Genomic DNA, 17,613 nt, shown 5'->3' with positions numbered 1-17,613 from the left:
TTTAGACACCCCCACAGTTTAGACACTGAATACAGCATCCTGGCAGCCACTGTGGATATCTTATGAACCACCTGGTATAACCCTAGAAGCAACTTTGGATACCTTGGCAACCACTGAGAATATCAGAGCAATGGTTGGGAAACCCCTAGCAACAACCCCAGATACCTTAACAACCACTGAGAATATCGTACCAACGCTTGGTGACTGCCACCTTGGATACACTATGGACCTCTGAGAATATCATATCAACCCCCTGCTAAAACCATAGAAGATACCCTGTATACGGTCATCAATGCTTGGTGAAACCATGGCAGCCACCTTGGATACCTTGACAGCCACTGAGAATATCACAGAAATGCTTGTTGAAACCCTGGCAGCCACCTTGGATATCCTAAGGACCTCCACGATTATCATAGCAACCCCTGGTAAAACCATAGCATTACTTAACAACCACTGAGAATATCATAAAAATGCTTGGTGAAACCCTGACAGCCACCTCAGAGACCTTAACAACCACTAATAATACCATAGCAGTGCTTTCTAGGACCTCCTAGAATATCATAGCAACCACCTGATAAAAATCTGTCACTCATCGTAGACAATATAATGAATAAAATACAAATTGTCCCAAAAAATTGGACCCAATTTTAGGATATAATATTATATATGTATAAAATAGAGTGTTTTTCAAACTGTATATTTCTCTTTATCTCTGTGTGTTTAGCGGATGTTCTCGGCCAGTCCGTACTCGGACCCGATCGCGGTGGCAAGTAACGGTAACGTGTCGCGCAGTGTGGAGCAGCCGGAGATGCTGTGGGTGATGGGTCCAGTTCTGGCCGTGGTTCTCATCATCATCATCGTCATCGCCATCCTCCTGTTCAAAAGGTGAGACACAATAACCGTGTATATAAATCTGTACCGCGCTGGGAAAAAAACACTTAAAAATGATGAGTTTCTTTAATTTTACCAATTTTTAAAAAAATCTGGAATATAATCAAGAGGAAGATGGATGATCACAAGCCATCAAACCACCAAACTGAACTGCTTGAATTTTTGCACCAGGAGTAAAGCAGCATAAAGTTATCCAAAAGCAGTGTGTAAGACTGGTGGAGGAGAACATGATGCCAAGATGCATGAAAAAAACTGTGATTAAAAACCAAACCAGGGTTATTCCACCAAATATTGATTTCTGATCTCTTAAAACTTTATGAATATGAACTTATTACTATTTGTAATTTGGGAGAATGTTGTTTGTAGTTTATAGAATAAAACAACAATGTTCCTTTTACTCAAAAAAAAATCATAAACCTATAAATAGCAAAATCAGAGAAACTGATTCAGAAACTGAAGCGCGTTCCTAATTTTTTCCAGAGCTGAATTTATAAATATATAAATATATATAGCACACTTTTATGCTGAGATAATCAGAACACTACAGATCAGGGGGAACGTGGGTAAAACACTATAACAGATGGAAATACACAAAGTGGGCCATGGCTCAGTCCTGCAAACTGCAAATACACACAATTCATCACCGATTCCATCATTTCCCCAGAGTCTGAGTTCATAATCCCTCTCTTCTGAAGATCTTACAGCTCGCCGTGTTCACATGTAGCATCACAGTGCGAGAGATGTGATATCAGTCCAGTCTGAGGTCATCAAATATTCCTTTACATCTCCCTCCGAGGCCTGATATACATCAGAATTAACGCTCTGAATATATATATATATATATATATCCGCAGTGATGGGCCGGATCAGTGATGCGCGAGTGTGCATTAGTAGCGTAATGCTAATGCTAATGAATGCACGGTGAGTCAGTGCGTTATTGTGTTTGGGGTTTAGCCGGTGGCGGCGGGATGCAGAAGTAGGTCGCGTGTTTTGCGAGTGGCGCGTTGTCTCCGGCGCGAGAGTAATAAAGTGCTGGAGATGTGCTGGAGATAAGTGGAGGTTACTATTAATTGCATCAGCCTTTTGTATTCGTGTCACTTAAGAAGCTCCACTGTAAGAAGCTCTATCTATCTCTCTCTCACTTTCACTCTCACGCTATTTCTCTCACTTGTCCTCTCTCTCTGTCTCTCTCTCTCTCTCTTTTTTTCTCTTTATATTATAATGTACACATAAGGGATTTTCCAAATATTAGGAAGAAATGAAAGAAATATGGAAGGAAATATGGAGGGAAAGAGAAAGAAAGAATATAAGGAATTGTCAAATATTAAGGAAAGGAGGGAATAGATGCAGGGAAGGGAATATTGAAGGAAGTAATGGAGAGAAGGAGGAAGAAAAAGAAAGAATGTAATGTATACATAAAGGATTTTCTGAATATTAGGAAGAAAGGAACAAAATAATGAAAATAAAGTAAAGAAAGGATGTAGAGAGGGAGAAAATATGGAAGGAAGTAATGGAAAGAAGGAGAAAAAAAAGAAAGAATGTAATGTATACATAAAGGATTTTCTGAATATTAGAATGAAAGAATAGAAAGAATGGAAAGAAAGGAAGGAAAAGATGCAGGGAATGAAGGAAAGAAGTAATGAAAGAAAGAAGTAAGAAAGAAAGAATAACAGAAACAAAGAAAAATAGAGAGTGGGAAGGAGGGAAGGAAGAAAGGAAAGAATGAAAAGATGGAGACAAGGATGGAGAGAAGGAAAGGACGAAAGAAAAAAGGGAAGGAAGAAAAAATAATATCAAAGGACAGGAATTAGGAAGTGAAGGATAAAAGGGAAAGAGGGAAGAAGTGCTCTGTATCTCTCTTTCTCTTTATCTCTTTTCCCCTCTCTTTATAATATATGGTATACATGGGAGTTTTCCAAATATAAGAAAGATGGAAATGAAAGGAAGAATAACAAAGGAAGGAGATTAGGAAGTGAAGGATGAAAGGGAAGGAAGGAGGAAGTGCTCTCTATCTCTCTTTCTCTCTGTCTCTTTATCTCTCTCTAGAGTCCACAGCAAGGAACTGATATTATTATAATGTTCACATGAGAGATTTTTTTAGAATATAAGAAAGGAAGGAAGGAAGGAAAGAAAGGAAGAATAAAAGAGGAAGCGAAAGGAAGGAAAGAAGGAAGTATGAAAGGAAGTAATGGAGGGAGAAAGAAAATAATCTCTCTACAGTCCACAGTGAGGGATGTATATTATAATATTATGTTAGAATGTACACATAAGGGATTTTCAGAGAAATTAGGAAGGAAAGAAAGAAAGGAAGAATAAAAGAGGAAGCGAAAGGAAGGAAAGAAGGAAGTATGAAAGGAAGTAATAAAAATAAATCTCTCTCTCTAAAGTTTACAGTGATGGACGTGTAATGTATTATTATATTATAATGTACAAGTAAGGGATTTTCAGAGAAATTAGCAAGGAAAGAAAAAAGGAAGAATAAAAGAGGACGTGAAAGGAAGAAAAGAAGGAAGTATAAAAGGAAGTAATAAAAATAAATCTCTCTCTAAAGTTTACAGTGAGGGATGTGTATTATATTATTATATTATGATGTACAAGTAAGGGATTTTCAGAAAATTAGGAAGGAAAGAAAGAAGGAAGAATAAAAGAGGAAGCAAAAGGATGAAAAGAAGGAAGTATGGAAGGAAGTAATGGAGGGAGAAAGAAAGAAATCTCTCTGTACACTCCACAGTGAAGGATGTATAGATTTTATTATTAAACTAAAATGTACGCATGAGGGAGTTTTGGAATATTAGGCAGGAAGGAAAGAAAGGAAGAATAAAAGAGGAAGTGAAAAGAAGGAAAGAAGGAAGTATGGAAGGAAGTAATGGAGAGAGAAAAAAGAAATCTCTCTCTACACTCCACAGTGAGGGACGTATATTATATTATTATGTTATGTACAAGTAATTACATTTCGCAACCGAATTTTAAAGAAATAACCGAATTTCTTTGTTTGAATATGGTGGAAAAAAGATATTTAAAATATAAAAATAATTTATACTGAATAATTAAGGTAATTACTGTGTGAAATCTGCAATATATTTGAGTTTTTGACACTAATGACGCGTATCTCTGGCTCTCTCTGCTCCCGATCAAAGCAGCAAACAGGAGAGGTAGGTACTGTTAGATCTTTATAGCAGGTCCATCAACCACCTCACTCATTACCATCTACAGCATCTGCTCAATCTGAAATATATTCTACATATATATCTGTATTAAAGGGTTAATTCTGTGAAAAAAATACATTATTACTTAAAATGTACTCGATCAATTTGTACCGTATGGTTCGAAAATGCATGTTTATCATCAGCAGTGTTGGGATTAATCTGTCATCAACTATCAGCGAATAATCCAGCTCAGAAAAACCTTAGTTAGCATCATTAGTGTTTGGAGTCTTGCCCAAGGACTCTAATTGAAGTATAACAGTATAGTCACCCAGAACGGGAATTGAACCCACATGGTGGCAGGCGGGGGTGTTATCCACTGTGCCACACCAGCCACTTTGTATTGTAGCTAACCTGGCTGGCTTCTATGTTTGTTAGCATCGTAGCTATAACCCCAATGTGCATAACCTCTCTGTTAGCATCACTGCTTCATAAACTTGTGCTAAGCCTGTCGAGGCCTGCTGTTAGCATAGCAGCTAAACTGCTGAAATGCTGACAAATGTGATTGCTGTATCTATTAGCATCATCATATTAGCATTAACCACAGCTGAACCTAACTGTTAGCATTGTTGCTGTTTTGCTACACTTGTAAGGCCCAGCTGCTGTGGCTTTTGTTAGCATCACAGCTTTAACCTAGCTAAGCCTGGATGTTAACATTGTGGCTAACCCACTCTGACCCTGCCAAAGCTGCCTGCTGTGTCTGTTAGCAATGCAGCTTTAACCTCAGCCAAGTCTGTATGTTAGCATCGTGGCTAACATGCTTCAAGCCTGCCAAAGCTGACTGTTAGCATTGTGGCTGTTTTGCTACACTAATAATTCCTAGCTGCTGTGGCTTTTGTTAGCATCACAGCTTTAACCTTGCTAAGCCTGGATGTTAGCATTGCGGCTAACCCACTCTGACCCTGCCAAAGCTGCCTGCTGTGTCTGTTAGCATTGCAGCTTTTAACCTCGGATGAGTCTGGCTGTTAGCATCACGGCTAACAGGCTTTAAGCCTGCCATGGCTGGCTGTTAGCATTGTGGCTAACCCACTTTTCTAGACTTTATAACATGGGTTCCCTCTCGACCTATCAGCAACTACTAGTGTTAGTATTAAGGCTAACCTGCTAAAACCTGTTAAAATCTGTTAGCATAGCAGGTAATCCACTCAAACTCTAACAAAGTATCTATTAGCATCACAGCTTTAATCACAGCTGAACCTGGCTGTTAGCATTGCGGCTGTTTTGCTTCAAGCCTGGCTAAACAGAACCGACTACATTGACAAGGCTAGCTGCTGTGGCTTTTGTTAGCATCACAGCTTTAACCTAGCTAAGCCTGGATGTTAGCATTGTGGCTAACCACCTCCAACTGTGGCAAAGCTGGCTGCTGTGTCTGTTAGCATTGCAGCTTTTAACCTTGACTATGTCTGGCTGTTAGCATTGTGGATTACACATTCCAAGCCTGCCATGGCTGACTGTTAGCATTGTGGCTAACCTGCTATATAGCTTATAGAAATGATCAACATGGCATATTAAACTGTGAAACTCTCTCTATCTGATTAGCTTGGAAAAACACCAAAAATCTATTGTTTTTAGAATTTAAGTCTCAATTTAGCTTCTTTAGCAGTAGCAGTGATTGGTTACTAGCCTGTGATTCATAATATTTAATGATTCTGTAATTATTACTGTTATTATTCTATTAAAGCTGTGATATTTGGTGATGGAGTGATATTTTGTGTTATGGTTGTGGTGAAAATGTGATTTTTTTGACCGAATTGACCCTTTATTACCTTAAATAAGTGTCGTTTTTCTGTTTATCATTTGTCACACAGGTGCATGCTGGGTGCTCAGGTGTTACTAGGTGTTGTGTGTGTCATCTGTGTGTGTTATGTGTGTGTTAAGTGTGTGTGTACTGAAGATGTTAGCTCAGATCCTCCACTGTGGTCCTCAAGGTGACTCGGCGCTAGCACGCTAACGCACTAGCGTGCTAGCTCAGCTCTCGCGCCGTCTCACCTGGGTATGAATGGCCTATTGTAAAGTAAATGCCAGGCTGGCAGCTGCTGAAATAGAAATGTTCCCGTCGTCAAAGCTGACATTTCCCTCCGTCTCATCGCTGTTGTTCCCGCCCCCACCTGCCCTAGCCCCTCCCCCCACTACCCTTCCCCCGGGGCAGGTGAACAAAGAGCCCCGTTCTGTACCTGTCCTGTTTAAATGCCCCTCTTTTTTCGGGCTTGCCGCCAGCGCCGCTGCTAATACATGCTTTTAGCCTTTGATATTTACATTAGCTTAGCGACGGAGCGCTAAGGCGGCTGGCAGGTGCAGATTAACTGCAGTTTTCTTTAATCTGAGCATTAAAGAGCTGAAAAACATAGAAACCATAGAATTAGCATAGAATTTAGGTGGCGTTCGTTTAGCTTAGAGCTTACCTGAACTTAACCTGAAGGTTTAATAATGGTAATTATTAATAATTAAATGATTAAAAGTAGTTAAATATAATATTTTATTTAAGGGACAAAATAATGCATTGAGATTAAGTTTATTTGTTTACTCAATTAAGGTCAGGTGTGTAGATTAGGTGTTTGGGTCAGGTGTGTAGATTAAGTGTGTTGGTCAGGTGTGTAGATTAGGTGTGTGGGTCAGGTGTTTGGGTCAGGTGTGTAGATTAAGGGTGTAAATTAGGTGTTTGGGTCAGGTGTGTAGATTAGGTGTGTGGGTCAGGTGTGTTTGGGTCAGGTGTGTAGATTAAGTGTGTGGGTCAGGTGTGTAGATTAGGTGTGTTGGTCAGGTGTGTAGATTAGGTGTTTGGGTCAGGTGTGTGGGTCAGGTGTTTGGGTCAGGTGTGTAGATTAGGTGTTTGGGTCAGGTGTTTGGGTCAGGTGTGTGGGTCAGGTGTTTGGATCAGGTGTGTAGATTAGGTGTGTAGGTCAGGTGTGTGGGTCAGGTGTTTGGGTCAGGTGTGTGGGTCAGGGGTTTGGGTCAGGTGTGTGGGTCAGGTGTTTGGGTCAGGTGTTTGGGTCAGGTGTGTGGGTCAGGTGTTTGGGTCAGGTGTGTAGATTAGGTGTTTGGGTCAGGTGTTTGGGTCAGGTGTGTGGGTCAGGTGTTTGGGTCAGGTGTGTAGATTAGGTGTTTGGGTCAGGTGTGTAGATTAGGTGTGTAGGTCAGGTGTGTGGGTCAGGTGTTTGGGTCAGGTGTGTGGGTCAGTGGTTTGGGTCAGGTGTGTGGGTCAGGTGTGTGGGTCAGGTGTGTAGATTAGGTGTTTGGGTCAGGTGTTTGGGTCAGGTGTGTGGGTCAGGTGTGTAGGTCAGGTGTGTGGGTCAGGTGTGTGGGTCAGGTGTGCAGGTAAAGTTTGCGTTATATCCTCTGTACGCTAGTTGTCAGTTGTCAGAGTGTGTGTGTGTGAGTGTGTTTCCCGTTAGCAGATGTTCTGCGTCGTAGCATTAGCGCTCGCTATCACGTAGCAGCTCTACCTGCTGGGGGCTGCAGGTGTTGTGGTGGTGTTGTGTCATCCAGCTGATGTGCTAATTACCCCCACAATCACGAGCCGTCAGAGCGGCAGCAGCCAGACCCCGAGCGGAGGATTACAGTAAACTGAACCGGAGCAGTTCCACCATAACGCTCCTCAACTAAACAGCAGGAGAACGCAGGACCCAATCTGTCCTGACGGCTTTACCGTCCTGAATGCAGATAATTGGACGGCTAATGACCAATCAGTGTCCGCATATCATTTATTACATTATTATAATTTAATAATTATTGAGAACAGAAGTGCTGATTAATATGTATAAATAATTCTGACTGATTAATTTACACATTAAACCATTTAGTGTTCATCATACTCGCCCTCTCAAACAAAGACAGACACTTGCATCTGTCTGTCTGTCTGTCTATCTGTCTCTCTTTCAGTCTGTGCATATTTGTCTACTTGTAACTGTATGTATATATCTGTCTAGCTGTCTGTCTGACTGTCTATTATTTATCTGTCTATCTGTTTGTTTGTCTGTCTATTTGAATATTTATCTGTCTTTCTATCCATTTGTTTAACTGTCTCTCCAACTGTCTGTCCATCTATCTGACTATGTATCTATATGTCTATCTGTCTGTTTTTTTATTCTGTCTGTCTGTCTTTTAGTGCATCTATGTGCCTGTCTCTCTAGCTGTCTGCTTATTAATGTCTGTCTGTCCATTTGTTTATCTATCTTTCATCAGTCGATCTAATGATCTGTCTTACTCTGTTAACTATCTATCTATCTATCTATCTATCTATCTGTCTGTCTGTCTGTCTGTCTGTCTGTCTGTCAGCTGTTAGTCCTGTAGCTCATCTTAGCTTCACTAATGTTCACTACCTATATATTTATAGATTTATTCATAAATCTATTGATGAATATATAGATTTGAAGGCCAGATATATAATTGTTTAATCAATCATTAATTGAATATATTTAGGTAATTACTGTTGTGTGTCTGTGTGTGTTTTCCTTCTTTAATCTCTAAAACTGAAGAGAATCTGTTATTGGAAACATACTAGCATAAAGCTAATGCTAACCACGACCTCACTTCCTCTTTCACAGGAAACGGGCGTCGCCCTTACCTAAAGATGAGCACCTGGGCGGAGTTAAAGACTCTCTGCTGGCGAATTCCTCCGACCCTGTAGAGATGAGGAGGATCAACTACCAGACACCAGGTAAAACCACACACACACACTAAACACACTATACACACACACACTAAACACACACACACACACACACACTATACACACTATACACACACTGCCAGAGCCCCAGGTACACTGCACCATATGTGCACACACACACACACACACACACACACACTCTCTTAACACATGCTAACATGTGACGGTTGCAGTTTAGCACCATGTGTACACACACACACTTTACACACACACACACACACACACACACTCACACACACACACACGCTTCACACTTTTCCAGCCAGATGAACAGACGTGCCCACATGCGTCCGGTCCCTGCTGTACACTCTGCTGTACAGTGATATCCAGCACTGTGCTAAAGCTTAATCCCCTGTGATAATTAAAATAATTAATATAATTATAATAATTAATAAAACATAATAGTTATAATAATAATAATAATAATAATAATAATAATAATAATAATAATAATAATAATAACAAATAATACGTTTGTTTTTTATTAACATGGATCTAGAAAAGTGAATTTCCTAAAGGAATTTCAGGTTGGTTGTTAGGAGGGAGTGCACTTCCAAGTTGTTGCTAGGCTGTTGCTAGGTTGTTGCTAAGCTGTTGCTAGGTTGTTGCTAAGCTGTTGCTAGGCTGTCGCTAGGTTGTTGCTAGGCTGTTGCTAGGCTGTTGCTAGGTTGTTGCTAAGCTGTTGCTAGGTTGTTGCTAAGCTGTTGCTAGGCTGTCGCTAGGTTGTTGCTAGGCTGTTGCTAGGTTGTTGCTAAGCTGTTGCTAGGCTGTTGCTAGGTTGTTGCTAAGCTGTTGCTAGGTTGTTGCTAAGCTGTTGCTAGGCTGTCGCTAGGTTGTTGCTAGGCTGTTGCTAGGTTGTTGCATAGTGGTTGAAGAAGAGTTTCAAGTGGCTGCTATGGTGTTGCTGTGGTATTGTAAGAAGGTTGCGGTGATGATGCCCAGTGGTTGCTAACGCATCCCAAGTAGTTGTTATAGTGTTGCTATGGTATGACGAGTAGGTTGCTATGATGTTGCTCAGTGGTTGCTAATGCATTCCATGTTGTTGTTATAATGTTGCTATGGTATTGAGAGAAGATTGCTGTGATGTTGCTCAGTGGTTGCTAATGCATCTCATGTAGTGGTCTGTTGCTAAGTGGTTGCAGAAGAATTCCAAGAGGCTGTTGCTAGGTTGTTGCTAGGCTGTTGCATAGTGGTTGCAGAAGAATTCCAAGAAGCTGCTATGGTATTGCAAGAAGGTTGCTGTGATGTTGCTTAGTGGCTGCTAATGCAATTCATGTAGTTGTTGTAGTGTTGCTAGGTTGTTGCTGGGTTGTTGCTAAACTGTTGCTAAGCTGTTGCTAGGCTGTTGCTATGGTATTGTGAGAAGGTTGTTGGGATGTTGCTCAGTGGTTGCTAGTGCATCCCATGTTATTGTTATAGTGTTGCTACGGCATTGCGAGAAGGTTGCTGTGTTGCACTGATGTTGCTCAGTGGTTGCTAATGCATGCCATGTCGTTATAGTGTTGCTATGATGCTGCTCAGTGGTTGCTAATTTATCCCATGTTGTTGTTATAGTGTTGCTATGATGTTGCTCAGTGGTTGCTAATGCATGTTGTTATAGTATTGTTATAGTGTTGCTATGGCATTGCAAGAAGGTTCCCGTATTGTTGCTTAGTGGTTCCTAATGCATCCCATGTTTTTGTTGTACTGTAGTGTTGCTATGGTAGTGTTGCTATGGTAAGATTGCTGTGATGTTGCTCAGTGGTTGCTAATGCATCCCATGTGGCTGCTATGGTGTTGCTCGAAGGTTGCCAGATATTTACTGTGTATCCCAAGTGGCTTCAGTCTGAAGCGACTGACGGTTTCATACTAAAGCAACCAATTTGGTCGATGCCAATATAATTTTTGCGTCTCAGTGTTCAGGAGGTTGCCATGCTATTGCTAAGTGGTTGCAAAGGTATCCCAAATGACTGCTATGGTGTTGCTGGGATGTTGCTAAGTTGCTAACGCAAAAATGACTGATTCAGACTAAAGCGATGCTCTAAATAGGGTTATTTTATGGTTATTTTATGGTTGTTTTATGTTTTTTTATGGTTGTTTTTGGTTGTTTTATAACCGGCAGCTGCTCATCTAACACTCGTCCAGTACCGAAAGTCCCACCGCTGTCTCCAACAGCTCCCACCTTCCTCTTTAACATTCCACCTCTCTATTTCTTCATCTCAGACTCTTTCTCTTTCTCTTTATGGGCTTGGTTTCAGTCGGCCCTTCGCGGTAAAAGCTCGGCGGAGCCGGTTCGGCCTTAATTGCGCCGGAGTTATTTTCAAAAGGCATTTCCCCTCCCGTCTGAACGGCCGTAACCATCAACCCAACCTTAATTAGTGAAATGTGGAAATCTCCTTTTAATCTGTTACACCAACTTCCCAATTTCCTTTTTATGTTTTTTTTTCCCTCAGCGAGCGCCGTAAAAGCCTTTCATTAACGCGGAAGAGAGGAAATAGAGTATACGCTCCTCTTTGTGCTTTCTCATCACCGTAATGAAGTGAGGAGATCTGTTGCATTTCTTTTTAAAGCTCTATTTAAAGCTTTTTTTAGTTGAAGAATATGGATGGTTTCGTTTAGGCCCCTTAACGATGCCAAAGAACATGTTTATTCAGTATATAGGTTGACATTTGATGCATAAAAATACTAATTACATGACTTAAGTCAGGGTAAAGTTTTTAGACGTTGGTTTAGAAGCCTATTTATTAGGCCTCAGACTTAAAAATGTTAGCCTAGTTTAGCTTTTAAGGCTGTGTGTAAACCGACAGAGGTAGTGCTTTTATAGTGTCTGTGCTTTAAGACTTTCTGTAACGAAGCTAAAGAACTACACTGAATTGATGCACTACGAAAGAAAGCGGTCGAGTGCAAATCCCGCCTACAGAGCACACTGATTGGTCTACTCATCATTATTGGTTAGTTACGTTAGCCTCGTAGCTGTAGTGTATTATAACTGTTATAATAGATGTTATAATAGTTTTTTCAGGTCATACTGTAATGTATGTACAGTACCAGTCAAAATTTTGGACTTTTTGAACTTTGAAAGCAACCACAAGTGCAATTGCAAAGATGCAAAGATGATGAAACTGGCACTCATCAGGACTGCCCCAGGAAAGAAAGACAAAAATGAGAAGGTGTATCCAAACTTTTGGCTGGGATATTAGGGATAACTGAACACCTTCAACAGTTTTGGCCTTCAGTTAGCATCATGCTAATTGGCGTACATAGTTTTTTAGTTGATTAGCGACGTTAGCCGCGTAGCTCCAGTGTACTATAACGGTTATAATACATGTTATAACAGGAATTTTAGGCAGTACTATAATTGTCTACAGTACCAGTTAAAATTTTGGACTTTTTGAACTTTGAAAGCAACCTCAAGTGCAGTTGCAAATATGCAAAGATGATGGAACTGGCACTCATCAGGAAAGAAAGACAGAATTAGAAGGTGTTTCCAAACTTTTGACTGGGATGTTAGGGATAACTAAACACCTCCACACAGTTTTGGCCTTAAGTTAGCATTATGCTAATTGGCCTACAATCGTTTTTTTATTGGTTAGCGACATTAGCCTTGTAGCTCCAGTGCACTGTATCTGTTATAACAGATGTTATAACAGATGTTATAACAGATGTTATAACAGTTTTTTAAGGTGGTTCTCGTCTGTGGGCAGATTAGATCAGCGTTAAATTCTTCTTTTATTCTTCTATTCCTCCCTCCATCCTCTCTCTGCAGGTCCCAGCTCCTCCTGCTGTCCCAACACTCCAAGTTAGTTGGACTTCCTGCTGTATATCTGCGTATCCCGCTCTGTCCGCCTGTCTGTCTGTCTGTCTATTTATCCATCTGTCTAGCTGCTTCCTGTCTCTCAGCCACGCTCCGCCTCTGCTTTACCTCACCATGTGCCTCTATACACTGTATGCACTAAAGTATTTGGACACCACGCTAAGCGCTAGCTCTTTCGCTGTTCAGACTTTTATATATCAGATTGTAGCCTGCACTTTTACCGTGTTAAAACAAGCGATGTGGGACAAACTGCTAGCTAATATCGAACTGGCTTACCCAAACACAGCGGTTAGCGGCTAATGCTAATGCTCCAGCCTTAGCGTTGGAGAAATTTGAGAATCTAAGCTTACTGTAAATAAACGGAATCGCTTTACTCACCCAAATAAACAGGTTTCAGGAGAGAAATCTGTGTAGAATATCATCCTTATGTTTGAAAATAGACATTTATTGATAATATTGATTTTATTTTAGTGTGTTTCCGCTAAAGTTAGGATTTCTTTCAGCAGTAGAGGCACTTTACTGGATTCCCAGACACTAAACAGAGCTAAAAAGCCTTAGCGTAGAGTTAGCTTAAAGCTAAATTGTTGGTATACAAAAGCTAATCCAGTAGAATTTGGTATTAGGGGAAATATTTTTTTAAAAAAATTGCGTATGTTTTATTATTACGTTTTTTTTTTGTTTGTTTGTTTTTACCAAACTATCACTTTAATGCTGTCTGTCCTCTGAAGCTGAATGCATTGTGCCTGTACACTCTATGCACAAAAGTATTTGGAAGTAGGGATGCACCAAATGTAGCCTGCTGCTAACCGTGGCTATCACCGTTGGAGCAGCATTAGCATAAACCACTAGCTGCGCTAAGCGCTAGCTCTTTCGCCGTTCAGACTTTCGTATATCGTTTTGTAGCCTGCACGTTAACAGTGTTAAAATAAGCTACGTGGGACAAACCGCTAGCTATTATCACCCTGGCTTACTCGAACACTCAGGGACCCTCAGTGTAGCTCTGTCAAGCGGCATTAGCCACTAAACGCTAGCAGTTAGCTGCTAATGCTAATCTTCCAGCCTTAGTGCTGGAGAAACCTGGAAATCTAAGCTTACTGTAAACAAACGGATGCGCTTTAGTCACCCAAAAAAACTGTTTTCAGGAGAGAAATCTGTGTAGATTAACATCCAGCACTTGTTTAACTTTAAAAGAAAGTTAACATTTCTTTTAATTTGTTTTTTACTTTTGCTTTTGCTTAGCTTTACTTAACTTAAGTGGCGAGAGCTGCTGAATTGGTGAATTAGCTGTAGTTCCTTATAGTGTTTCTGAAAATGCTAAAAGGACTTAGCTTAGAGGATGCTTAAAGCTAAAAACAGACAGTGTTGTTGTACATAAATAATCCAGTAAAATTGGGTATTGGGGGGACTGTTTTATTTATTTATTTATTTATTTATTTTTACCAAACTATCGCTTTATTGCTGTCTGTCTTCAGCAGCCAAGTGCATTGTGTTTATACACTGTATATACAAACGTATTTGGAAGTAGGGATGCATCTAATACTTGAATGATTAAAAATAACAAATATTTTAGGTTTTTACTTTATTTTAGGTTTTATTTCAGTGTGTTTCCTCTAAAGTTAGGATTTCTTTCAGCAGCAGAGGCACTTTACTAGATTGCCACTCACACTAAACAGAGCTAAAATGACTTAGCGTTAGCTTAAAGCTAAAAACAGACATTGTTGGTGTACTTAATTTTTACCGAACTATCGCTTAAATGCCGTCTGTCCTCAGCAGCCGAATGCATTGTGTCTACACACTGTATGCACAAACGTATTTGGATTTTGCTAAAAGCTACAAACAGACAGTCAAGCATTTGAAGGCTGAGCTTCCGCAGAGACTTCACAGTCTGTCATCAAATATCAGGGAGTAATCCAGCTCAGAAAAAACTGTTAGCATCATTGCTAAACCGTTCTAGTCCAGTGGAGGTAGACTGTCTGTTAGCATGTTAGATTTGGGTATTAGGGGAAAATTGTGTACATTGTGTACAACTATCGCTTTAATGCCGTCTGAGCGCATTGGCTTTTTTACACTGTGGGCATCGCTGCGTATGCCCACCGCTTTCTCTGCTCACGCCTGCTCTCTAGCTCCACTGCATGACGGCACCAGTTCGTCCCGGCGTCCCGTTACTTTCGGCTTTATCTACCCGTCCTCGTCCCCCGGCGGTCCCCCCCCCATCGCCCCCCGCCACACCACACCCCCACGACACCACCACCACCTCCATCTGCTCGTCCAGCAGCTCCTCACCCATCACTGTGACTCCACACCGACCCTCTCACTCCTCCGTCTCACTCTCTCTCTCTCTTTTTTCTCTCCTCCTTCAGGAATGAGGGAACACCCGCCCATCCCCGTGAGCGACCTCGCCGACCACATCGAGCGCCTCAAAGCCAACGACGGCCTACGATTCTCTCAGGAGTACGAGGTAAGGGATGCACCGGATATTTAAAAGAGTACTAATCAATCATCTATAGCTTTATTTTAGGTTGTATTGAGGTGTGTTTGCTCTAAAGAGCTAACGCTAATTTGCGAGGTTAGCAGCTAATGCTAGTATAACGCTGGGGCATCGGATTATAAGGCGCACTGACGATTGTTGGAAAAATTAAAGGATTTTAAGTACAGTCAAATATATCGGTAAATATATAAAACAGAAACTGAATTCTGTGCTCTGGAGCTCCGGGGGTGGAGTTCAGTGTTCTGACAGCAGTTTTATGTGTTTTTTCGGTGGAGCACATGTCGGGTGTTAGCGATGTTCCTGCAGGTCCGACCCGCCGGCTTTATCTCTGTTACTCATCAGAATAAAGATACTAACACTTTCAGACACGCTCCTGCTCTCAGCTCCAAATCCTGCCTTTAAGCAGAATTATACAGCGTAAACAGCGCCCTCCAGGCACACAGCCAGTAATGCATGCTAATACACATACGCTACGCTACGACAGCATGCAGAATAACGTCCCTAAAGCTAAAATTCATGTAGTTTTCAGATTAACACAAGTATTAAAGTGGGCAAGCTACTTTTTTATGTGCTTTTTACACTGGGTGACCAATAGACCAATAGAAATGCTCAATAGAAACAATCACCAAATGAATAAAAAATTATTTCTCAAAATAACAGGTTAATCTATAGCAAAAAAAAAAAAATCAATTGCGTTAGTGTTAGCTCTGTACTTACATAGTACTAGAATGCTTCAGATTGGCTAATTCTGGGTCTCTGAAGTGATAATTTCTCTAATATTCAGATTAACTGTATACGTGTGTTAATTAATGCTTCTCTGCTTGTTCTTGTGCTCAAGAAGACAAGATGTCCAATAGAAGTGGTCCAAAATCAATAATAATAAAAAAAAAACATATTATAACATTACACTCTTATTTCTATTAACAAATCATAAAATGTTGTTTTATTCCTATTTAACCTTAAAGAAATTATCAAATTAGATTTTTTTCACAGCATTTTCACTGATTTGTCCAAAATATTAATAGTTAATCAATGCAAATGGTAGAAAAAAATTAAAGTAAAAATAAATAATGAAAGAATTTAAGACAAAAATTGTCCAAAATATCACTATTTGATTTAGAACTGTACAAAAAATATCCCAACTCGGCAAAAATGAACTTTTAACAATTCCAACATCCACCAATTTTCTTCTTATTTGAACCAATTTTAGCATTTTTTTTTAATTTTGCAAAAAAAAAAATTGTTTGAAAAAAACATTCCACCTCTTTTTGTTAGTCAAAGATTTTAACATATTTTTTTTTTAGAAATGTTTTCTGCTTTGAAATCTATGTAAAAAAGCTTTCTTTTTAATTCTATTTTGGAGCATTTCTATTGGTCCATTCGTCATAAAATTCATATTTTTAGATATTTAATTGAACGAACAACTGCCAGATTCACAGTATGCCAACAATTGACTTTAATTTTCAAGGTTAAATGGATTTAAACCTAAAGGTCCCTTTTTAAAAGCGAAATCCTAAGCGAAGGCCGGCGTTTCTCACTGGTCTGATCTAAACGCTGGTGTTAAAGTGCTGACTCCGCCCCTCAGCAGGGGGCGGGTAAGAGGGGGTGGTGTAGGTGCGGTTGGCCGTACGGTAAGCCGTGCCCGTGGTGCAGTGCCAGCGCCGGCGGGCTGCAGTTGGCAGAAGGGGAGGTGGAGGAAGGCCCCCTCCCCCGGGGGACAGATGGAGGATCGTGGGCCGGAGGGAGCGGCTCGGTTCGGCCAGCAGGGGGCAGTCAGCGGGTCGGCGGCACGTTTTACTGAGTTTCGTTATTTCCTGCTGTTTCACACACTGCGCTCTGCCAGCGAGTAACACCGCCCACTTCCTCCAGTTACACCCGCCAAAAACACGCATACGGATAGTGGTGTAAAAATATTACTGTGCTTTATCAGATTATTATTAATAAAAACCTCTTTAATATAATCAAGAGGAAGATGGATGATCACAAGCCATCAAACTAAACTGAACTGCTTAAATTTTTGCACCAGGAGTAAAGCAGCATAGAGTTATCCAAAAGCAGTGTGTAAGACTGGTGGAGGAGAACATGATGCCAAGATGCATGAAAAAAAAACTGTGTTTTAATTGTGTTAAAAACTGCTCTAAATGCTCTAAATGACGATATTTTTATTTGTAATTTGGGAGAAATGTTGTCTGTAGTTTATAGAATAAAACAACAATGTTCATTTTACTCAAACATAAACCTATAAATAGCAAAATCAGAGAAACTGATTCCGAGTGCTCTCTTCATTTTTTCCAGAGCTGTATATATTCAATTCAATTCAATTCAATATAGCTTTATTAGCATGACTATAAATTACACTGTTGAAAACCTTAAATTTATTGTTGTTTCATTATGGAAAAAAATGTTCTGAATTGTAGATTAATACTAAACTCGTCCAAACTATGAAGGAAAATGTATAGAACATGGAACATATAGAATTCATTGCTAAAATAGATCATAGAAACACTCAGACATTCGTGAAGTTACATACAAAAAGAATGTGGGTCATTTTTGACCCATGTTGCGCATT

The 17,613-nt window shown here is 40.2% G+C and overlaps 1 protein-coding gene across 10 annotated transcripts in view; it reads left to right on the top strand.

The window, feature by feature from the left end:
- The window catches only part of ptprfb (protein tyrosine phosphatase receptor type Fb), a 189,703-nt gene that overhangs the window by 144,125 nt on the left and 27,965 nt on the right, over positions 1-17,613 (top strand). For 4 of the 10 annotated variants that reach the window (XM_049478913.1, XM_049478910.1, XM_049478912.1 and 1 more), the window contains 4 exons: positions 725-885; positions 8,639-8,751; positions 12,509-12,541; positions 14,917-15,014. In XM_049478913.1, the coding sequence (XP_049334870.1) occupies positions 725-885; positions 8,639-8,751; positions 12,509-12,541; positions 14,917-15,014 (405 nt within the window). Of the gene's footprint in view, positions 1-724; positions 886-4,028; positions 4,044-8,638; positions 8,752-12,508; positions 12,542-14,916; positions 15,015-17,613 lie in introns of all 10 variants that reach the window. The other 6 variants (XM_049478911.1, XM_049478909.1, XM_049478908.1 and 3 more) reach the window with 3 other exon arrangements.

This window comes from Astyanax mexicanus, chromosome 4 (genome assembly GCF_023375975.1).
Source record: "Astyanax mexicanus isolate ESR-SI-001 chromosome 4, AstMex3_surface, whole genome shotgun sequence".
Classification (NCBI taxonomy): domain Eukaryota; kingdom Metazoa; phylum Chordata; class Actinopteri; order Characiformes; family Acestrorhamphidae; genus Astyanax; species Astyanax mexicanus.
This window is presented reverse-complemented; position numbering and strand designations above follow the sequence as displayed.